General features: G+C 41.2%; 1 protein-coding gene across 1 annotated transcript in view; it reads right to left on the bottom strand.

Annotated features, from left to right (window-relative positions):
* The window catches only part of UST (uronyl 2-sulfotransferase), a 240,870-nt gene that overhangs the window by 81,834 nt on the left and 134,099 nt on the right, over window positions 1-24,937 (bottom strand). Inside the window, exons 3-5 of the mRNA XM_084890154.1 lie at window positions 20,920-21,075; window positions 10,833-10,912; window positions 845-998 (exon numbers count right to left, since the gene is read on the bottom strand). Coding sequence (XP_084746280.1) covers window positions 845-998; window positions 10,833-10,912; window positions 20,920-21,075 — 390 coding nt within the window. The remainder of the gene's footprint in view (window positions 1-844; window positions 999-10,832; window positions 10,913-20,919; window positions 21,076-24,937) is intronic.

The following is a 24,937-nucleotide window of genomic DNA, read 5'->3' as shown; positions in this document are numbered from 1 at the left end:
CACAACTCTCTCCTCCCTCTGTTTGAGCTGACAGCCCAGCATGGGTCTGCGTGACCCCAGGGCTCTCTCACCCAGAGAGACGGGGATTTCAGCCTCCTTCACAAGGCTTTCAGTAAGCTTTTGTCAATTTAGGTCACAAATAAGGGAGAAATGCCCCCTTTAATTCTGGAAAGGAAGATACATAAGTCTTCCCTCTATTTTTGTTTCCAACGCAGAGCCCTGGAAATAATGACTGAGGTCAAAACCCACATCCCCCTGGAGCTGAGCATCCCGAAACACACTGCAAAGAGGCGCACCACTTCCGCTGAGGTGGCCTGGCTGTGTTGTGCTGTGGAGGAAAGCACCCGGACTTCCAGTCAAGAGGACCCAGAGACAGTCAGTTACAGCTGGGGCTCTTACCGGGGCCCCAACTTTGGCAAGTCCCAGATCTTTTGGGACATCAGAGTCTTTGTCTGAAGGCACCCCTCCCTCCTAGGATTTGCCATGGGAATGAATGGGATGAGGTAGGCGAACATGCTTCGTGACCCTCAGAGAGCGATGCCCAAAGGGAAAGATCGTTTCTGCTCTGGGACTAAATTCTAGCGCTCTGGGACTAAATTCTAGCACTCTCATCAAGCCGAGGACAGCACGATTAGAAAGCCACTGGGAAGAGTTCCTTATGATCTGGGTCATCCGGAACAACCTTTCACTGGCCAAGACTTCCTCCCCAAGAAAGAGCCCTCACCACCACGGGCTCCCTGGAGGTGCCATGGGAATGCCATGGGCAGGCAGGGAGCTTCCAGCCCAGGAGCTGCTCCCAGGGCAGGGGGAGGCACGGCCACCTCTGGGCCGCTGCAGGACTCACCAGGTAGCGCTCCTCCTGCCGCATGCTGGGCGTGCGGATCATGTGATTCTGCTCCCCTCTCCAGTCCCCGAATCGCCGGAAGAAGTAGTTAGACAGAAACCGGTTGACGGGGTCTCTGATGATGTTGATGTAGACAGGCTGGTCTCCTCCAAACCTAACAAGCACACGAACATGGAGCCGGTTACAACCCGTCACTTCTGGAGGGAAAGAAACCGCTGAGACAGACACCGTCTCCCTCTGGGCCAGCATGCTGGCATCAGACCCGTCTGCGAAGGTGCCAGTGAGCAGTGCGATCAGCAAGCAGTTTCACGGCAGGCATTTCATTATCAGGCTGAAAGAGCCTGTCCGGGACCTGTGGAGGGGCTGCTGGGCCTGTTCATAAAAATGACCTCATTTGTCAACTCTCTTAAACCTGTTAACTGGGGAATTCCCTTTTTAATTACCCAACCTGTAATGGGCGGGTACTCTTTCACTAGGACGTGTCAGTACGTCATGCCCGGAGGACGTAATTTCATATTATTATTTTTATTTATTTATACTTAATTAAAATAAATTATATATATATATATATTTTTTCATTTATTTATATATAAAGCACAAAGGAAAATACAAAATTACCAAAAAAATAGAAAAGAATACCAACAAAAAAATGGAAACATCGAATTAAAAAATAATAAATTTTACAAACAATTATAAAGATTACAAAAAATATATAACATCCCTTTCAGGGCGCAACATATATTTCCAGGACGTATTCATACGTCCTACTCGTTACTGATATTAAGTTTGACGTATTTATACGTCCCATTTGGTTAACAGGTTAACCATATTAGGTTGTAGGTCCGAGAAGCAGACCAGCTGTACTGGAGTTTGCAGCGCCAGGATCTGGCACAGACCCACGGGCACCTGGCTGAATATTTGAACTGACTGCTATGTTCTGATTGTCTTTTAGGTCAACAGGTCAACAGGGCATACCCTACATACTAATTTAGATAGCATCAGGTGAGGTGTTCTGCCGAATGTGGATCAGTGAGTCAACATTTCTTTCTTTAATATATATATATATATATATATATATATATATATATATATATATATATATATTATTGATTTTTTACAGAGAGGAAGAGAGGGACAGAGAGGCAGAAACATTGATGAGAAAGAATCATCGATCAGCTGCCTCTCGCACACCCCCACCCTGGGGACGCACCGGCAACCAACGCACATGCCCTTGACTGGAATCAAACCCGGGACCCTTTAGTCCACAGGGCAATGCTCTATTCACTGAGCCAAACTGGTTTCGGCAAGTCAACATTTCTTAAACGTATGAATACTTTATTTGTCCAACTCACTGCAGCCTCACAACATCTCAAAAGAGTAGGAACCATAATTATCCCTGCCTTCATTTGGGGAAACTGAGGCAGGGAGCAGGTGAGTCACTGGGCCAGGATATGAACCAGGTGATCTGGCTCCAGACTCTATATTCCACACCATGGACAGAGGATGCTGGAGTTGGTAAATGTACTAGTGAATGGGAGGAACCTCAGGGACACACCAAAAAATCAGCATAGTTATCCTCAAGTGATGGCCAGGGGTTGTAGGTAAAAATATAGCAAATATACAGGTGTTCCTTTTAAGTTCCTGCCACAAAGGAATTAGACAAATGACCTGACTGCTGGCCAAGAGCTGGGCCTTCCCAAGACAAAATGGCGAATTTTTCATTAAGGTCCCTCTCCTCTCTCTTTGAACTGCCTGCAAGCAGTGACATGAGGAGCCTAGACTGAACACTCCAGGCTCTGGACAGAGGTCTTGCCCTGGGGACCTCCTGAGGGACCCACTGGCTTCTCTCACCCTGTGACCCTGTGACTTTCTGATGAGGATGCCTGGACATTTGTCAGGGGTCAGAAAGAGCTCCAAGAAAACAAACTGATGTAACTTGCTTCCACCTCTACTAGAGGTGGGAGACTCTTTGCCTTTCAAAACCCAGCCCAGAGCCTTCCTTCACATCCTTCAGCAAGTAATTATGTCCTAGTGTCCATCCCTCTGTCCGGACTCTAGCACACTGTGTGTACATCTGCCTCTCCTGTCAGACTGTGGACCTCCTGGAGCCAGGAATGATGTCACTGAGTACAGTACATGGCACATAGTAGGTGCTCAAGCATGAAGAAATGAATGCCTGCATGCAGGCTTATAAAGTGCATGTTACTACCAAAATCACGGGGCTCAGTTGTAGGAGGAAAGCTGACACACAACACCAATCCTTATTGCGTATTTATTTGTACAATGTTGTCCTCAGCTTCTCTGCATTTTTAGAGAATCTTCAGAGACAGGAATACTAGGATAAACAAAGAAAAAGAAATGACTCCAATGGTGGAATCTCAGGCACCAGGACATGTGAATGGTATTCTGGAACTTGAATACACCCTATTGGAAAACTTGCTGCTCATGAGGAAGGTGAGCTGTGTCAATGGGAAATTTGTCAGTCCCCACATGTACACAAGATAACGTTCATGCTACCTGAACAGCAACTAACTAATCCCAGAAGTCAGCTGTGCCAACCACCAGCTAACCATCATCATCCTGGATGTACCGTATCTTCTTCTTTTAAATTTATGATAAATAGCAGCTAAAGTAATAATTTAGGGATTAGGAGGACAAAGCATGAATACTAGATATGAATGCAAATAAGCCCTCGAAATTGTATCATGCTTTAAAACCTCAACTGTACTTCTATGTCATGCGAAGAATGACTAATTAGCAGAAGTGTCCAGTCATGGACCTCAATCCCAGCTTCCCACGAGGAGATGGTTCTTGGTCTGGCTTAGCCATCCTCTCTTGAAGGCTACAGATGTGGGGCTTGACAAGGCTTTGAGCATGGGTGACTTGCTCCTGTTTGCATGTTGTAACCCAATGCAGGAATTCCAGGGTACTTGTCCAAAACAGAAATGGTAGGCAGTTTAAGAATTTATTGCCAGGTATCAGATAATATAATAGCCTCTCTCCAGCGATTTCTGCAAGAGAGGTGTCTGATAGATACTCTCCTTCCCAGAAAGTGACAGTGATAATAGTTTCAGCCTGCCAACTCTCATCCTTTTCCAGGACACATGGCTCCCTCCCAAACTGCCGAAATCAGAAGGGGCATGTTGGTAATACAAAAGAGGCCAGGGAACCACTGCTCTGTGTCTCAGTGCCCGAGAAGAGAAAGAACTGTCTCACCCTCATTCCGTTCTCTCTCGGGGTCAGTTTCACCTCTCAGTAATTCTTAAATTCTGGTCAGAAATCCTGGTCACCTTTTTAGGGTCTCTGAGTCACTGAACCTACTGCCTGCTGCAGATTCCATTCTAGAGGAAGGATGCTGTGTATAGCCCGCCCCCACTTCCTCCCGCTTTATTGTTCAATCTCTGGGAGAGAAGATTCCACCACCTCCCTGCGAAGTCCATCCTATAGGTACACCCCATAGTCGAGGAGTCTTTGTTAAACACACCCCAGATTCCTAATCTTCCTTTTGTGGGAGCTTCCTTCTGTTTGATCCAGTCTACACAAAAGATTCAGCTTCCATTTTAATTCCTTTAGAGTGTGTGTGTGTGTGTGTGTGTGTGTGTGTGTGTGTGTGTTTAAAATTCCTTTAATGTTTGCTCTCATTCGGTCTTTATTGAGCTGTAAAATATTGTGGTAATCACAGTTCAGGACAGGGTTGTGTGAACAGGAGAGAGTAGAATCAGGCCATAATTTTGTTTTTCACTTAACAACACTCCCTCTTGTCCCTTGGTCACCACAGCAGTGATTGCATATTTGAAGTTCTCTTTTAAGTTATCCTAAAGTAGCAGGGGTTTCCAATTTCTTCGGCATTTATTTGTTCGTAGGTCATATTCACCAACACTTTAAACACCTCTGTGGGTCTCCTACTGATCCTCTGCAAATTTATCATAGTATTTCTGTTTTCTTTTCTTGATGAGAACACAAAGATCCAAAGCAGCATATAACTCTCTAGGAATAATAACTACATGGTTCTCATGCATTTTTAAATATCTCATTCTGAGCATTTTCTTCCCCCTCTGCGACCTCCATCGATCACCCCTTTGGCAACATTAGTCACCTTTTTGATGAGCTACACATACCACTTGAATAAGAATTTTAGGTACACTTTTACCGACATACATCTCTAGAAGGTTGTGATGATCCCAATCAGAAACTGTGCCCATTAAACAATAAGTCTCCTTCCCCCCTACTCCTAGCTCCATCATTCCACCCCAAATCTATCTTCTTGGTAACTTCTGGCCTGAAAGTTGAAGTTATCCTTGTCCCATAACCTACAATAAAAGATGAAAATACTGAGGCTGGTAGTCCACAGCTTTGATCTTTGTAATGAGGGACGAGACACTTTGAAGTGAGAGAAAAGCCCTCCTGGGAAAGCAGATGATTGGGGGCAGATGAGGAGCTGCCTGGGATGTGAGGCCAGTAGAGATGGTTATTGAATGGTCCTTTGCTAGAAGCTAAGGCCATTAATAGACCACTCATGGGTAGGAAGTCCATCCTTCATCCTCACAATCTTAATGAGTGGGCACTTGGTCTTGGCTGTACCATAGAGGGCCTCCTATCACAAAATACAACCAGAAGAAATTCAGCCACTCAGTTCCCTGGCAAAGGGAGAACATTTATTTAGTAGGAAGAGGAGACAAACAGGGTGAAGGGAGGGGGCAATTGAGCCACTGGAGTTGGGGTTCTCGCTCAGAGAGGAAGATGGCTTGGTAAGACAGGATGTAAGCAGATGACCAGGAGGAGGGAAGTGAGTGAGCTCAGGGCAAGTCCAGGTTATGCTAATCTTCAGGTAGCCTCAGGGTACGCTCACTGCAGAGTGAGAAGGGAAGAGTGAGGAAGATACCTTGGCTGGTTTGGCTCAGTGGATAGAGTGTTGGCCTGTGGACTGAAAGGTCCCAGGTTCAATTCTGGCCAAGGGCACATGCCTGGATTGTAGCTCGATCCCCAGTGGGGGGCGTGCAGGAGGCAGCCGGTCAATGATTCTCTCTAATCATTGATGTTTCTATCTTTCTTTCCCTCTTTCTTCCTCTTTGAAATCAATAAAAAATATATATATATATTTTTAAGTGAGGAAGAGAAGGCCATTTTAGGAAGATCAGTTTCACGTTGTTGAAATGGGATCAACTGAGAGAAATCTCTCATTTTCAAATCAAACTTGTGGGCTCTGCTGAAGTAGGTAAAGACAGTGGTCATTACCTTTGTCTTCCACGTTTGAGGCTTCCTGACCTCTACAAAAGAGCTGCAGGGCACAGTATTTAAAAGGACCACTTCGCTAATGAGAATAAAAGCAAAGTCAACATTTAGAAATAAGACGTGGAAACCCGACTGCATTATAGAATTAACTTAGCAGGATCAGATTTGTTTCGTTAAATAATGCCATCAGAGGGCAGACTTTGTTCACGACAGTAAGAAGACTTCCCTTTAAGGAAAGAGACGGAGTATCCAAAAGGCCATCCCTTGCACAGTGTACCCCTCCAGCTTCTCTAATGATTGATTTCGTTTTAAATGTTTTGCTTTTGTAAGTTAGTGTTGGTATTGGAGCCATCATCTGAGACAAAAGACGAAATAGAAATGGAAGCAAGGCCGAGGGGGTCATAGTGAGAAAGGAAGAGGGACATAAGAAAGCTTCGGTGAGGTGGCAGTTTAAGTTATTTAGCATATTGATATCTCCTGTCATTCACTTGGACTATCCTGATAGTATTGAGCTCTGATCCAGAACTTCACAATGTTGTCTCTGCAGGATCCAAGTTGGGGGGTGGAGGGGAATTGTGAACTGATAAAAGAATTACTGCCTTCCCCCCCCCAAAAAAAAAAATTTAGAAAACAAACAAAAAGTAGGGGCAGGAGGGAGACAAATTGAGTTGCCTGTCACAGTGTTTTCTGGTATGTAAATCTAAGAACACAAAGATCCAAAGCAACATATAATTCTCTAGGAATAATAACTCCATGGTTCTCATGCATTTTTAAATATCTCATTCTGAGCATTTTCTTCTCCCTCTGCTACCTCCATCGATCACCTCTTTGGCAACATCAGTCACAGTTTTTTTAGTTGCTTTGATAGCTGGGGACAGATGCATGATAGGATAGTATGTGGATATTAAAACTCCTCCTTAACCATCATGGGAAAGAGCTGCATCTCTTAGACCAAGGTAATTTGGACTCAATTCCCCCACTAGTCCGGGTGGAAAATGCTTGGCCAGATGAGAGAGCCCTTCCCGGAGACGCCCCCAGGCCATACCAAAGGCGGAAGTTTCTGAGTGCCTGCGTTCCCCTCCTCTGGCAGGAAAGCTTCCCCAGCATGACCACAAAAACACTAGACTGGCCCGATACTGTTGTTTTCCATGGTGGAGTTAATAAAACTGGATATGGTGAAATGGTTCCTTCTAGCTCTAAAGAAGGACAAAGGAGGGACACAGGAGGATGCCTAGATGATGAACAAATGAAAGAAGTCAGCTACTGAATAGCCACAGGAAAACATTTCAGAATGTCAAGGTAAGAATGCCCCATTAATGGGGGAGAGGAGGTTTGAATTAAGGAGTAATTCATTTTGATAGAATGCCACACCCTTCAGAAGTTCAGAAAATTCTGGCGCAAAAGAATGTGTGGGGAGAGAGGCCAGACTTTCATTCTTACATTCCGCTCACCAGCAAGTACCCTGTGACACATTAGGAATGTAAGGAAGATTAGAAATAAAATAACAACAGAGAATTTTTGGGTTGCAATATCGATTCTTCTCTTAATAACCTCATTATCTTGAATCAAGCCAGCCACACGCCTGTCAGCAATGATCAGGATAGGTTTATTAGGAGCGGTCAATTACCTCAATGCCTTACCATTCAAAATATAAGGTTCAAAAAATATATATATATATAAGGTTCACATGGAAGCCTTCTTAACAAGCCCCAACTTAGTTGTTTCTCTCTAATTGTATATTTGGGGCTATTTTTTTTTTTTATGCCAACACTTTGCCCATTTATACCTGAGACATTTTCCTGAAATAAATCTATTCCCTTGAGAAAGGAAAAGGTGATTTTTAACTTCCCATGATCTGTGAATATGGGAAGTTAAAGTGTGTTCCTGTGGCTGGGTGCTCTCAGTCCCTCTGTTTGTCCTGCTTTTGCTCACGCCGGTTCCTGTGCCGCCCATGTCTTCCCCTTCAATGTGTCCAAAGCTGGCCCACCCTCACATCCCGGCAGCAATGGCTCCTGCTCCCAATGCCCTCCAGTCTTGCTTTTCCAGGTGGAGGGTCCTGCCTCCCGCTTCCTCTGGAGGAGACCCTGTCATTTTCTCCTCCAGCGCATCGCACTTTGTTGCCACCTCTTCATTAATGGGAGAGGAGTTTCCAGTTACCTGAAGGCAAGGATAATATTTCTCGTTCCCTGCAGGAGCCCCAGTCCTAGGGCGGTGTACAGGAGACGGGGTGTCCTCCATAAACATGTATTTAATTGAACAAAAAGGAACAGAGGAGTCACCAGCAGGAGCGGGGCCCCACCCTCACAGCATTAGACAGAGACACCGGGAGGCTGCCCACAGCAGGAGCCAACACACGGCCAGACTCCTGCCGACATGCCTTTCAAAGCCACTTTGACTACATCGAATGTTTTTCTTTCCAGAGAACCTGAAAGGCTTTCCTTCATGTGCGTAGGGCATCCCTAGAAGGTGGTAGTGGCAGGAACTGCCCTGCTTTACAGGTAGGAAAACAGAGACCCCCCAAGAGGTCAAACGGCTTGCCCAGAATCATGGCCAAGAGAAGGTCTCACACCCAGGCCAACACCGTTTTCTGCAGAGTTGGTGTCTTCTAAAGGTATTTATAATTTTTTCTTTCTGAATTGAATTAATCAAGATTAAACTCTTTGCGGAAACCAGTTTGGCTCAGTGGATAGAGCATCGGCCTGCGAACTCAAGGATCCCAGGTTCGATTCCGGTCAAGGGCAAGTACCTTGGTTGCGAGCACATCCCTGGGGGGGGGGGGGGGGGGGGGGCGGTGCAGGAGGCAGCTGATCGATGTTTCTCTCTCATCAATGTTTCTAACTCTCTCCCTTCCTCTCTGTAAAAAATCAATAAAAATATATTTTTTTTAATTCAAAAAAACAATTAAACTCTTGAATATGTTTTCGACACTTGGGGGCCATGCATGATATAATACAGTCGTCGCCCTGGGCCCAGCTCTGATGCTCCAACTAAGATATGGGCTTGGGCTTGCCATTAGAGTTTTCACTGTCCTAAGCTCATTATTAAGACTTGCTGCATTGCAATTTGTTTTGGTTGTAAAGATTTGACCCTGGAGCAGCAGTGAAATGAATCAGGTTGGAGGACATGGGGGGTGATGCAGAAGCAAGCTCATGAGCAAAGTAAGGGTCAGAGGGGCCGAGCTCGCCGCTGTACAAGTCATAAAAGGCAGTGCCTAAAATAGCTGACACGTCCCCATTATCTAATTACGTTGAATTATATGTTCTTGGCGGACTGGAAATGAGAGGCAGGGCACACACTCAGGCAATCCAGTAGCTAGCAACTTCATAAATGTGGTCGGGAGCCAGCTCTCCCTGCACGGCCCTGGGCCTTGGAGGATAATTTGCAGGTGTCCTATCCACCTGTTCCCTGTCCCGGGAACCTTGGTTATCAAGCAGGCTGGCAACCTCAGGGGAAGCTTGCTTTCAAAGATAAGGCAGCAACTCCTCTTCCCTGCTTAAACACTTGCTTTGCTGAATCTCACTCTCTTTACACTTAATGTGCGCTGGGCCTGGGGCAAGGCAGGAAGCCCTTTGAAGGCTGAAACCTTCTTCCATGTTCTCAGGTTGATAGGCAGCCTGTGGCCGGCAGAGCTGGGAACACTCAGGGCCTCCCTGGGTACCTCCCACTCAGGGACCATTAGGCCAGCACAAGCCAGTAGGACAATCCAGTGCTTTCTATGGACAGAGAGCTGGTTGATGAGGGAGGCCCAGGGTCCCGGGCTGGTCAGTGGATCTGTTTCCGGACCCAGCACTCTGCCAGGGGTACAGCTGTGAGCTCAGACACAGGCCAGTGAGAGGAGAGGAAGAACCTGAGGACTTCCCATTCACAGCAAAGCCCAGTGAAAAGGGAACCCATGCAAATGAATCCTTGAAAAAGAGAATGCCCAGAACTCACAATGAACAACTGCACAAATCAAGGGTCTAAAAACTTAAATTTGAAAAATTTACATTATTATCAGAAAGTTCTTGCAGCCAAAGAAAAAACAGATTCCTAAAATACCCCGTCGGCATCAAACATGCAAGGCTTAGACTAGTCAGATGAGTATTAAACAGGCAGGCACTTCACCACTAGGTCATTTCCAGGGTCCTGTGTGTGTTCAAGTTGTACAAAATGTGCAATGAAGTATTTCTTTTAAAATATTTGTGTCGTGCTGTACCTGGTTTGGCTCAGTGGATAAAGCATCAGTCTTTGGACTGAAGGGTTACAGGTTCGATTCTAAGCAAGGGCACATGCACAGGTTGTGGGCTCAATCCCCAGTAGGGGGCGTGCAGGAGATCAATGATTCTCATCATTGATGTTTCTATCTCTTTCTCCCTCTCCCTTCCTTTGAAATCAATAAAAATATTTTTAAATAAATAAATAACTTGTCTTACTTCCAAAGTTATTTCTTTTAGTACAAAATCTGATAAAAAAAAAAAAAAAAAAAACAACAACAACAACAAAACAAACTATCAGGTAAAATGGCTTCTCATTAAAAATAATTCCAACTTTTCATAAGATTTGAGATTAATATTCCAGAAAGAAATGAAGCTTTTGTCTAAATATTTCAAAGTTTTGACCCCTTCACAGCAAACATAGCAGGATTAAAAAAGGCTTTTCAGAAGCAATTACACTACCTTGGAAATGAAGGTAGATTTTAAAGTAGTTGTTTGTTAGAGGGAGTCTAAGCCCTGAAAAGAAATGGAAAAGAAAGCCATCAAACGGGAAAATATCTTACCTTGAGAAGTTGAGGAAATGAACATGTCGAGTAAATAAATAGGGCTGTTCGGCAGTACTTATATTTTTAATCAGTTCCATCTATTAAAAAAAAAAGTACAAAATTAGCATATATAGGATCTAATTTCCCAAACCATATTAAGCTAAAGGTTATCTCCCAACTCCTTTCATCCTCCCTCACTACCTCCTGGCCCAGAGCCAAACAGCTGTGTTTTGTGCAACGTTTATGAACTTGACTTACGGCTTCTTACTGAATAAAACAGTGCTGTCCAGATTTATAGCCCTGTATTTAATTTAGTTGATTGCTACCATGAAAACAATGTGACAGAATAATTAATTTTAACTGGAGAAGTCAGTGTATTGCTGTTCAAAAATGCAAATAAGAAAAATGCCTTTAATTCCTTCCATTAAAGTCACACCAAGACAAGAGGTTAATCATCATGCTATATTTCTATAATGATATTACTGCGAGATGCAGAAACATTTGAAAATCATTTCGCAGAATCTAAAAGTGGGAGTAAAAATAAGACAATACATCATTATTTTTCTCTCTCTGAGTATAAACATTTACAGTAAAGCCAATATTTCATAGGAAACACACAAAACCCCCAAACTCCTTGGGTTCTGGTGGGTGGGTGGTCATCTGAATTATTTATTTACCATATCGGCAAGGCAAGACGTAGTTTATACTCATATAAACTAACATTTATGGTCTTCTGGAACATGTCATGATACAGGAAACATTCAGTAAAATCTCTGAGAAATTCCAAGCATTCTTATGACTCCCTGGCTTCCTAAATTCTACTTTCCTTAGATTTCCTAATTGGCTCCATCAAAACTGACACACTGTGGAATTTTTAAGAGGCACATGGAAAATGGCTACTCTGGCAGTACATCACAAGTCCAGCATTTCATATTTTATGAATTAGTTCAAGTTGAAAACCGGAAAGAAAAATGGGCATTTGCATGGTAAGCACCTCAGCAGCAACAACAATAAAACCTTGGAACTTCATGCGTCTTCAGCAGAAGACAGGGCCTGGTCTTGCCTTGGTGCCCCTGTCTACTATGACACACATACTACGCTCAGTAAATATCTGTTAAATAAATTAACTCCAACTAGTCATGCTTTATAGATGCTACACTCAGATGCCAACGTCTTATCCTTTTATTAGATATTCATACAATGGTTGTTTGAAGATATGAAATTGAATTTTAAAGTACATGACTTGCCGTTTCAAAACCCTGTGCTTTTGTTTGTCAGTGGCAGGCAAGGGTAAATAATGATCTGTCTAGGCTTGAGCATAAAGGAAATTGAAATCTGGCTCTTTACTGTTTACCCTCTGCACCCTCCTGTTCCTCCCTCCGACACACACAAGCCCTTGGTGCTTGTTTGTGGTAATAAAACTTCTTGCTTAGTCACATTGCATATTTGAATTTTTGATGGATCTACCAATAGAATTATTGATTTAGAAGCACAACTAAAAGTCCCTGAGGATGTCTGCTTAGAAACATAACTCTGCTGTGTGTATGTTTAATACAAGCATCACTTAATGCCTTCATCTCTAGACTATTTTTACTCAGGCATTTCTCTGCACACATAAAAGCAATATGAGAAATCCCCCTAGTATTAACAAGAAGTCTGGAAAAACAGGTAATAAGGAAAACCATTTCTTTCATATATTCAACATCGTATTATATTCTCCAAACACATGTCAACGTGTTATACTTAATGGAAGAACGGTAAGTGGTTAGATTCTGAGAACAGTGTCACAATAGTCATAAAGCTGTCTATTCCACAAGGAAAAATTGATTAGCAGTGACAATGCATAACTCTTCCTAGACATATCTTTAAACATAGCATAAAGGTAGGAATATTCATGTTTATTGCCTTAGTACAGTGAAGTGAGAGCTCACTTCAGCTCTCATACATTCTGTCACTGCTCAGCAAACTGTAAAGCTCCTTAGGAAGTACCACAAGCACAGAGGGTTAGGGCATTATGTTCAAGGTGTCATTTGATGGTTTTCACAAATACTAAGACTCTCCCCATTTCCAGTGATAAGTGATGGTCTTTCGAACCCCTGCTGCCCATCACCTGAGTTATTCCTCTTGGTCCTCCCACTGTTGTTCTTGCTTGAGTCCTATCTAAGCGGGTGGCATCATGGGTGGCAATGCACTATCTAAAATCATCACAGAAGCTACCTGTCCTTCTTGTCCTTGGCTCACTTACTGAACCCACTGCATACATTCATTCATTCATTCATTCAGCACTTAGCACTTCTAGGCCTTGGAGATGAAAACATAAATAAGGTCAGTGGGAAGACACTTAAAGACAAGACAGAGGAATGCATCCTAATGGTGTCCCCAAACCTACCATGACACAAGCCACACTCTTAGTCCTCACCCATCTTTACTCCTTATAGCTTATTTCACCTCTGAAGAGTCTCTTTCTGGTCAACGATATTCTCTATATTCTCACATTTGATCTGGGTTTTTCATGAATTTCCATATTCAATCCCTTGCTGAGTCACATTGATTTTACCTTCGCTATCTGACTCTCAAGACAACACTCCTTTGGCCAGACAAACTAGACCCCTCCTTATTCTTTCCTTACACTATGTCCAAGCTTGACCACAGGCTCAAGCTTCCTCTTCTGGAATATTCTTCCTATTTTCTTTGTACATCCAAATCCTAAATGCTCTTTACATTTGACTAAAACGACCACCTCCATCAAGTACACTTTCTGGATCTCTCATTCAGCATCTATTGATTTTCATCTCTCTGCCAGGCAATGTACTGCTTGGGGCTGTGGCGATAGAGATAGAATATTTTGTTCTTGTTCTCAGGAAGCGTAGATATGTGGACCAGGTGGACTAGAAGGCAGGTACCATCACATGATAACCACCGTGTGTAGAAGGCACAGAGATGAGGCACCTATCCCTACTTGGAGGTGGAGAGGTAATATTTCCCTAATGAGGTGTTTCTGAGTGGTTTGCAAGGACCCACAGGTCTCATTGCTAGAAAAAAGTGGAGCCAGGATTCAAATTCAAGTCTGTGTGACACCAAAAGTCCTGTTCTTTATCTGCAACTTACTCACTGTTCCCACTGTTACTTGATCTACACATAACCCCTTAAAATGGGAGGGAGGGATTGGTTAGTAAAACAAAGTCTGGAGAATTAAGAGGTTTATAGGAATATAAATTTTCTACCTTTCATGTGATTTGCTGCAAATTAAAATGAAATTATAATAGGTGGGAAAGCATTCATAATAAAAAACAAGAGCATTAATATATCAGAGATATATTTTTAAAAGTTCTAGGTGGGAAACACTTTATCTTATAATAAGAGTAGGAATAAATTTAAAATGTTAATGAGAGAGAGAAAGAGAGAGAGAGAAAGAGAGAGAGAGAGAGAGAAAGAGAGAGAGAGAGAGAGAGAGAGAGAGAGAGAGAGAGAGAGAGAGAGAGAGATAACAATGGAATGGAATGTATCTAAAGGGAGTTGTGCATCTGGGAATGAGATAGAATTGAGGTTTTAACTAAAAGGTGAGAATCAAACAGCATTTATAATGCAGAGGATATGCCAGGAAGTAGTTTCTAATCTCTTACTTTCAATCTAACTGGGAAGGTAGAGAAGAAAACCTTTACCTGCAGTTGTGCAAACACAGCTAAGTTAGTAGAAGACTTTGCTCCAGACTTCTTTAGGGAAGAATGCCAGCACTTATGGTAATGACCCTACTTGGGGCTGAATTCCTTGTTGCTCGGGAACAACTAGATCTAGATGTCCTATATATAATTTTGCAAAACATCTTAAATGAAAGAAAAGACATGTTTTTAACACATCAAAGCCTAATAAGAAGTAGCTCAGAGGAGAACTCCATGGCTCTCTAACCTCAGAGGCCAGAAGGATGTCCGTAGGCTCAGGTTACCCTTCTCTCTACCTCCTGCATAGGGAAGCCCTTCTGGGTCAGAGTCAGGATGGTCTTCCCACCCTCCTGTGCAGTAAGTACAAGAAACAATGCCTGCGATGGAGAAGATGTCCACCAGGGGGCGGAATGACATGAGCAAGGCAAAGAAGTTGGGTCTGAATAGTAGGGAAAATCAATCTCCCCACAACAATTGCAAAGAGGGATTTTTGTTTTTAATTTTTCAGGCCTTGTTGCTTCTTTTTTCCTTTTCTTTCAACCAAGTTAACATGAACAGACTCAGCTTTTGCCTCTAGGATTTCAAGATAAGACCTTGTTTGCAGAGTTGGGTGTGCTCATCCCTGTGACCGGGAAATGGACTCCACTCATTTTTTTTGGTTTGATTCCAAGGTTCAGTGGGAGCAGCTCTGATGCCTGTGGACACTGACCCTCCTGCTCTAAAGTCAGGAAACTCTGAGGGTCATTCTAAGGAGACTTTTCCAAAAGGTCTCAAGTAAGAGTAAGGTTCCTGAGGTAAGCATGCAGGCTCCCGAGGAGACAGCACTCAATAAGACCTCAGGGGACACGTGAGGTCTTCAGAGGTGTGAGGGATTCTCGGGTGAAAGAAGACTTTTTCTTGCTGCGTGGCAGATTCACTTTAATAAGAGGAAAACTTTCTAATAACTAGAACTTTCTATGCAATGCCTGCTCACTAGAATTGTGCATGGGGATCCCCTCAAGAGTTTCTCCCTTCCCCCACAAAGATACCTAGGTTCCACTATTAAGAGTCTAACACAATACTTTGTAGTAGGACCTAGAAACACGTGTTGTGAAATATCTCCCAAGGAGATTTTGAGATCCATCGTGGTTAAGACTAACATTTTAATGGTTTCCCCTGCCCACTAAATAGTGTTCTAATTCCTCAGCCTAGCATTAAAAAGTTCTCAGGATTCCGCTCAACTTCACTTCTAAGCCTTCTTCTCCCACATTCTTCTTGAAGATCTGTTGCTTCCTATAAAACGGGGTGATAATACTTTCCTAATTATGCTGCTTAAAGGATTAGAAATAAGATTCACACACCTCTCTGGTATGCTCCCTGGGGCTCAATAGATAGCATTAATGGTAGGTGCCCAATGAATAGCCATCAAAATGAATGAAGAAACAATGAAGTGACTTGCTTCAAAATGAATGAGTGAACTTTTACCTTTCAACTAAGAAGACCGAAGAAGATCAGCTGACCCTGCCTCAGGGAGTTCCTGGAGGAATCCCCATGGTCTCTAGACCTTTTTCAAATCTACCATGGTTTCTCTAGGTGAGTTTTATTTCTTGGCATTGCATTGCTTTATAGCCACAGTGAGATTTACAACTGGCAGGGAGGAGAGCAACGGGCAAGGGAAGTTTAAATCACTATAAAGAAATTCTGTTTTTTACCAAGAGGCTAAAACAGTCTAGAGAGCACCTGAGGAGCATAGTTTTTCTGTGTCGTCCACCTTTTAAATATTTCTCAGCATCCTCATAGCTGCTTAAAGGAGTCCCAGAAGATATGCTCTCCAGCTGTGGGATGCACAGGAGAGCCATACACACTTATAAAGAGTTCCCTGCCAACGGAGATGGGGAAGCATTACATGACAGCCAGTTAAACATATTTTTAATGGAAAGAATCCCCATTCTGTAAAATGTGAATAATCACTGTGAATCTCCTAGAGGGGGACGAAAGGGCCAGCGATTCTCATATTTGTTTCATCATGGTAGTTTCTTTTCTTTTCTTTTTCATTGTCTTAGGAAAATGATGTCATAGTTTTGACAGGGATTCTTAACCCTGTCTGCACTACAGAATCTCCTGTGGTACTATACTATTATTTTCAAAATAAGTTTTCTGGCTGAAACTGGTTTGGCTCAGTGGATAGAGTATCAGCCTGCGGATTGAAAGGTTCCAGGTTCGATTCCAGTCAAGGGCATGTACTTTGGTTGTGGACACATCCTCAGTGGGAGGAGGGAGGATGTAGGAGGCAGCTGATTGATGTTTCTCTCTCATTGATGTTTCTAGCTCTCTATCACTCTTCCTTCATCTCTGTAAAAAATCAACAAAATATATATTTTTAAAAAAAGAAGAAGAATAAGTTTTCTGGGCTCCCCCAGGAAATACTTCAGGGAAGGGCCATTGCAACTGTATGTTTCAAAGGCTTTGCTGGAGATTTTGCGGTGTAGCCAGAACAGATAATCACTGCCTCAGAATGGCTATTGGATTCAGGAGGGCCTAAATTCAAGTGCAGGTGCAACAGGTAGTCATTCTATTCTATTCTAACCTATTCTATTCCATTCTGAATGTGAAATCTGATTGTCTCAGTTTTCACATACCCACACACTGGTTTTAGGTCCAAAAGATTTAAATAAAATAATGAAGTAAAACAATTACCATGGAGTAGATGCTGTTTCCAGTTTTGTAATCCTAAGTAGCTTCAATATAAATAAGAGAGTAAAACTATTTTTTTTTTTCTTGATCTTTTGGGCTCCTATGTCAATGATTTTTGCCCTTTTTCAACAAGAATGAAATAATTTTGAATTCCCATGTCTATGATATGCCTGCAACACTTTGACTTTCATTGTCTCCTGAGAACAATGTTCTGAAAAACAGCATCAGACCATTAATAAAAATGGTTAATGAGTCTTTTGGAAATCACACCCCATGTCTTTCAAATTGTATGCAATGCCACCAGATTATCTAAGTGAGCCCAAGAAATCAAAACCTGGTTTCAGAGTGTAAATGAAATGATGTCACCATGGCTCGCATCAATGCCCTGGAAGTTCTGACAGTTGGCATGCAGCAACTGTCCTTGCTTTTCTGTTGGGGCGGAGTTTTCTCAAATAGTAACTTCAGAGTTATTTCTATGTCTATACGCAGATGTAATGGGATTTTTATAGGCATTCTAACATTTGGTGTCTGCATGCTCCCTTTCCTTTTTAGTAATCCCCTCAGTGTCTTATGTTATTAAATACTGTGTACATTTTTTAAAATTTAGGAGAGAGAGAAAGAGAGAGAGAGAGAGAGAGAGGAAAAAGGAAAGAAAGAAGGAAGGGAGGATGGAAGGAAATAAGGAAGAGAAGTGACAGCTACCCTATAGTGAGAAATGTATGCATGGGCACGAATTTGACTCTGGCCAGAGTGGGGTGTCCATGTCTATGAATGAAATGGTATAGATAATTCAAGTATCCTAAGTGAATAGAGTTCCAAAGTTCATTTATAAGCCGGTCGTTGGGAACTTGGAACACATTTCCTCAGAAAATAAATGTTCTATACGGCGGAGAGAGTCCTGGGCCAGCCCACAGGAGCCAGTCTATTCTGCACCTGAAGTGAAGTGTTATTAACTCCATAGAACAATGTTTCCATGGGAACACATTTTCAGAGTTCTACTGTTTAATGTTGAGAACCACTGACTTTAAAAATTTTAACTCCTCTCCTAAATCACTCCCCCAACCCTTTCCTTTAATAAATTACCAAGAAGAGGAGCTATTCACACCACAAATTAGTTCTTGAATATATTAGGTTAAAATAATATTTCTCTCCGCTTGTTTTATACACTTTGAAACTTTAGTAAAAGAATACATATAATAAGGAAAAGAGTTTCTTTAAACATTCTTAAGCTACTTCAAACTTGGTTTCTTGTCATGCCATGTCCTGGCTCTCTCTGCGTGTCACCGCCCGGTCAGCGAGCTGCACAGAGGCCACTGTCGCTCTCGTTTGCTTTTACATCGCAACTGCTTATTTGTTTTTCCTACCATGTCTTTACCTTTCCCTTGAGTTTTTAAAACGTGCCTTATAATTTAATAGGAATCTGGAATAACTAAGTCATGAAATATATTCTGGTTCCTACTGACCACAGGAATCAGAAACGTTTCAACTGCACTACACACAGACTACGCTAGAAGTTGTATAAATATATCACAGAATCACAGGGCTGGAAAGAACCTTAAGAGATTGTCTAGTCTATTCGCTGGCTTCCAGACAAGCCAATCATTCCAAACAGATGAGAGCTCACTTCTATTTTAGAGGACAAAGATGACTTTGTCTTTAACCACACCTTTATTCAATTACTGCTAAATTCTCATCTAAATCTTTCTCTTGACAGTTGCAACCGTATTTTACTTTCTCAAGACGGTTCCTCATAGGAAACAAAGTAGGTTTGTTTGTTTGTGGAAAATCCCACGGTATATTTAAGTGATATATTTTGTGCTCTCTCTCCTATGGCATTCCCGAACATCTCAGTGTCTAACACTCAGTTACCTTGCTGTATTGTTTGCATCTGCTCAGCGGTGGGAACTATCATAAAATCAAGCTGCTGTGTTTTATGAGGCTTCTGGGAACTGGGCATAGTTTCCATACATCGCAATATTTAGGTGTAATCTGATAAGCAGACTCAAAGACTCCAAGGAAAGCCAAATTTTATAATTCGAATAAAATTGCAACTACATGGGCTCTTCATGTATAGTCACTTTCTTTCAGGTAGTGAAGAGGACATGACCAGTCTCCTCATATTAGCTCTTCAATCAGGTAAGGAAATCTGAGAACATAACCCTATTAAACTCATTTATAAAATGAGATATCCTTAAATGTCACCAAATATAATTTTTTTTTTCTGTTGTCAGCCGACTACAGAAGCTTCAAGGGATAATATCAAAATATTTATTGTTGATGGACTCTTGGGACTTGATACTCAGAGACTCTTTAGTGGAAGTTTTCAAAGGAGTGGACATATTGTTCTCTACCTTGTAGGAGACATTAAATATATTGGCTTATAGCAAGTGCTGTTGGTTATGTTACTATCTTAAAAACTGTCCCCATGGAAAAAGAAATAATTTCCATAATTGTGGTCTCAATCTGATAGTAAACCATGAGCCTTATTTATTCTCCAAACTTCCATACTCATTGGGTGTTGTGATAGATAATGTTATGTGTCAACTTGACTGGCCAAGTGGAGCCCAGATCACACAATATTTCTGGGTGTGTCTATGAGAATGTTTCTGAATGAGATGAGCACTTGAATCCATGGACTTAGTAAAGGAGATTGCTCTCCCAATGTGGGTGTGCATCACCCCATCTCTTAAAGGCCTGAATCAAACAAAATGTGGAGAAAGGAGGAACTGGCCCCTTTTTCCCTGCCTCAATGTTTAAGCTGGAACATTTCCTTTTATAACTTCAACTGGGACTTACAGCTTGGCTCCCCTGGTTTTCAGGCCTTCAAACTCCATTGCACCAATGGCTTTGCTGCGTCTCCAGCTTACAGATGGCAGATCATGGGACTTCTCAGTCTCCGTTATTGTGTGAGCCAATTCCTCATAATAAATCTCCTTTTATAGCTATTTATTGATAATTGATAGATATCTCCATCCTACTGGTTCTGTTCTCTAGAAAACCCTGCATTATACTGGTCGCTATCCATCCATCCTAAGTACTAAAGGCACAGAAGCAACTTTGCAAGATAGGCTAACAAACTTGACCCTGTAAAATGACCTTGAGAGCACTAGGCCTAACTGTGCAATATCAGCAAAGTGGCTATTGACTCTACTTTGTATAAGCTTATAAAGTAGCTTCTGTCTGCATAGCTTCCAGGCAGAGTGTAGAGCAGACTCTACCACCAGTATGTTCACTTGTATGGCTCGGCTCTATGGAGACAGAATTGTTCCTGAGAAATGGGATCATTCTTTTGCTGCCACTGAAAATGCCAAATGCTGCTTTGGAAGCTCAAGATCCCCTGAGCTGATGGTAACAGGAAGCTTATGCCCCCATCGACCAGTCAGGTTCCTAGAATACTTGTGAGCAAAGATAGAAGGAGAAATATTAAAATAAATCTTTCTTATTTTTGCCATCAGGATGTCAGCATTATTTGTAGCTCAGTGGTTTAACTATCTGAGATTTATGCATTGCTACTTTTAGCTAAATAAACAATGATGAGTGCTCACTGTCCTTTGGTCTAACAAAAGTATTCCTTCTCGGAAACTTCCTGGCTTAACGACTACCACCAGAACACTTAACTTAAACTTCCTTCCACACTCTGACAAATATACAGTATGAAATTGCAAATCTGGTAATCACCCGTCAGGGTTTGAAGGATGTCCTGTAAGGCACCCACTAATTACACAAACGAATCGAAGCAAAGTACAATTTGGCCACGGCCAAAGACCACTTACTTGCTCATTTTTAGTAAGTCTGGTTTTGTTGTGAATGTCCGACGTGACCAAATTAAATCCGTGCTTCTCCGACAAGATTCTCAGAAGCAAGACCACAGTGCGACTCCCACACTTGCCAACTCTGTTGTACACCACCTGGCTGGGGAAGGGCAGCACCTGGGAAGGAACAAGAGAGCACATATTTTGGGGTTAAAATACTCAGGATTCTTCCCTCAACTTCAGAACAATTAAGGTTTGATCAACCTACATGAGAAGGATCCTCATGAACTTAATGAGAGAACAGAAGCAATGAATTCATATTTACCTTCACAGTGTGACTAGCAGAAAGGCTGGACTCATTATTTCGCTATCTACACTGATATTAAATCCTGTCAGATTTCAAGTGCTGGCGAGGATGCGGAGAAAAAGGAACCCTCGTGCACTGCTGGTGGGAAAGCAGACTGGTGCAGCCACTGTAGAGAACAGTATGGAGTTTCCTCAAAAAAACTAAAAAATGGAACTCCCATTTGACCCAGTGATCCCACTTCTAGGAATATATCCCAAGAAACTATTCAATAGAAACACCTATCAGAAAGGATATATGCACCCCTATGTTCATAGCAGCACAATTCACCATAGCTAAGATTTAGAAACAGCCTAAGTGTCCATCAGCAGATGAGTGGATTAAAAAACTGTGGTACATCTACACAATGGAATACTATGCTGCAGTGGAAAAGGAATTCTTACCATTTGCAACAGCATGGATAGAACTGGAGAGCATTATGTTGAGCGAAATAAGCCAGTAAGAGAAAGATAAATATTGCATGATCGCACTCATTTATGGAAAACAATGAACAACATAAACTGATGAACAAAAACAGATCCAGAGACAGAGAATCATCTTTCAAACCATCAAACCTCAGGGGGAAGGTAGGGGAGGGTGGGGGTAAAGGGGAGAGATCAATCAAAGGGCTTGTATGGGTGCATATAAGCCTAACCAATGGACACAGATAACAGTGGGAGGGGAGGAGGGTGAGAGCATCAGTAGAGGGGTTGGGGGGCAATGGGGAGGTAAGGATATATATATAATACCTTAATCAATATTGACCACAATTGGTCAAATTTCATACCACCTATAAGATTGAATACGGAACTTGTTTTTCTTAGCAATAAAATACATAAATATGTGTTTTAATGATCATATTCTTTTGCAAGTTGTATTATGCTTTGTTAGAACTTAATGGTTAGAGTGCTGAAGGAAAAACACAGCAATTTCAAATTACATAGACATAATTTACATATAATAAAATTAACTCTTTAAAGTAGACAATTTAGTATATTCACCAAATTGTGAACCACCACCGCTATCTAACTCCAGAATCCTTGGTCACCTCAAAAGAAACTCTATACCCATTAGCAGTCACTTTTCCTTTCCTTCACTACTTTGGCCCATTGAGACCACTAATCTACTATCTGTCTCTATGGCTTTGCCTCTATCATTTTGGACATCTCATTTAAATGAAATTATAAAATATGTGACTTTTTGTGTCTGGCTTCTTTCATTGAGCATAATGTTTTCAAGGTTCATGGTTGTAGTATGAATCAGTAGGTACTTCATTCCTTCACGTGGCTGAATAAAATTGCATTGTAATTTGGTCATATATTCATCAGTCAATGGACATTTGAATTGTTTCCACTTCTTGGCTACTAGGAATAATGATGCTATAAACATTTATGTATACGTTTTTATGTGGACATATGTCTTTGATTCACTTTGAACATATCCTAGGAGTGAAATTGCTGTAAACATACGGCAACTCTGTTTAATATTTTGAAGAACTGCCAAACTCTTTTTAATACAGCTGCACCATTTTATATTTCCACTAGCACCACAAGAGACTTCCAATTTCTCCACATCCTTGCCACAACTAGGTATTACTGGTTGGTTTTTTAATTATAGCCATCCTAATGGATGTTAACTGGTATCTCACTGTGATTCTGATTTGCATTTCCCCGATGACCAATATGGTTGGTGTGTATATTTTTATACACTTGTTGGCCATTTGTATATTTACTTTAGAGGAATGTCTATTCAAATTATTTTCCCATTTTAACATTGGGATATTTGTCCTTTTATTGTTGAGTTTTCAGAATTCTATATTTAGTCTGAATTTGCAAATATATGATTTGCAAATATATTCTCTCATTTTATGGGTTGTCTTTTCATTTACTTGATATGGCCTTTGAAGGACAAACATTTTTAATTTTGATGGTTTCCAAAATGGAGTGATTGGTTGCTTGTGCATTTAATGTCCTATCTAAGAAACCATTGCCTAACACAAGGTCAGAAAGATACATACTTATATTTTCTCCTAAGAGTTTTATAGTTTTAGTGCTAACATTTAGGTCTTTGATTCATTTTGAGTTAATTTTATGTATGGTAGGAGCTAGTGATCTAACTTTTTATTTTGCATATGAATATCCTTTTGTCCCAGCACCATTTATTGAAAAGACTATTCTTTCTCCATTTAACAGTGAAATGGAAATCCACTGACCAAAAATATATGGCATTATTTCTGAACTCCCAATTCTATTTCATTGATCCTTATGACAGTATGACAGTCTTGATTACTATTGCGTTGTAGGTTTTGAAATCAGGAAGAATGAATCCCTCCAACTTTGTTGTTCTTTTTCAAGAACATAAACTGATGAACAAAAACAGTTTGGGCTATTCTGGACCCTTTGCATTTCCATATGAATTGTAGGATAAGATGGTCAATTTCTGCAAAAAAGGCAGTTGAGAGTTTGATAGAGATAGTGTTAAATCTGTGCATCCACCTGGAGACTGTTGCCATGTTAACAACATTAATCCATGGCAGAGGATGTCTTCCCACTTATTTAGTTCTCCTTTAATTTGTTTCAGTGATGTTTTGCAGTTTTCAGTGTACAAGCCTTCACTCCTTTTATTATTTTTGATGCTATTATAAATGGAATTGTCTTCTTAATTTCATTTGGGATGGATTTGTCATTAATAGAAATACAATTGATTTTTCTATATTGATCTGGTCTCCTGCAATCTTGCTGGACTCATTTGTTAGCTCTAATAGTTTTTTGAGGGTTATGGACTTTTTAGGGTTTTTTAATACATGATCATGTCATCTGCAAACAGAGAAAGCTTTACTTCTTCCTTTTTAATATGGATGTCTTTTATTTCCTTTTTTTCCTATTGGTCAGTTATAAATGAACTTGATCAACTTAGAAGCCATTATGAAAAGCCATCTAATTAAATATTTACTAGGTGTACCAGTTATAATGTGGATTTTTTTTCAATACACGGAGTTGACATGTATGCTATTTTTTTTTGTATTGACAGCAAGTGACAAACTTCATGTGTCACATTTACTGAAGGTTTTATCATCATAGATATTTTTAGGCTTAAAAAATATCAAATTTCATGTCAAAAAAGAGCATTTGCAGGAAGTTTTAATTCATTATTTTGAAGAAAAAGTTATTGTATACTTCAGAAAATATATGGTGAACATGCTCCATCTACAGATACTTGTGAATGCTGGTTTAAAAACTTTAAAAGTGATGATTTCGATGTGAAAGACAAAGAATGTCCAGGTCAACCGAAAAAGTTTAAAGACTAACAATTACAATCATTATTGATTGAAGATGCATGTCAAACTCAATAATAACTTGCAGAAAGATTAAACATTGATCAGCAAACAATTTCTAATCATTTACAAGCAATGGGAAAGATTTTAAAGGAAGGAAAATGGGTGCCACATCAACTGAACAAAAGACAAATGGAAAATCTAAAGTCATCAGTAAAATGTTGCTTTTTCAGTCTTTTTTGCATTGAATTGTAACTGGCGATGAAAAGTGGATTTATTTTGAGAATCCCAAATGCACAAAATCATGGGTTGATCCAAGTCAACCATCAACATTGACTGCAAGGCCAAATCTTTTCAGAAAGAAGACAATGCCCTGCGTTTGGTGGGATCAGGAAGGTGTGGTGTATTATGAGCTTCTAAAA

The sequence above is a fragment of the Pipistrellus hanaki genome (genome assembly GCF_964339955.1).
Source record: "Pipistrellus hanaki genome assembly, chromosome: 7".
Lineage (NCBI taxonomy): Eukaryota > Metazoa > Chordata > Mammalia > Chiroptera > Vespertilionidae > Pipistrellus > Pipistrellus hanaki.
The sequence above is the reverse complement of the archived record's forward strand: the minus strand, read 5'-3'. Positions and strand labels throughout refer to the sequence as shown.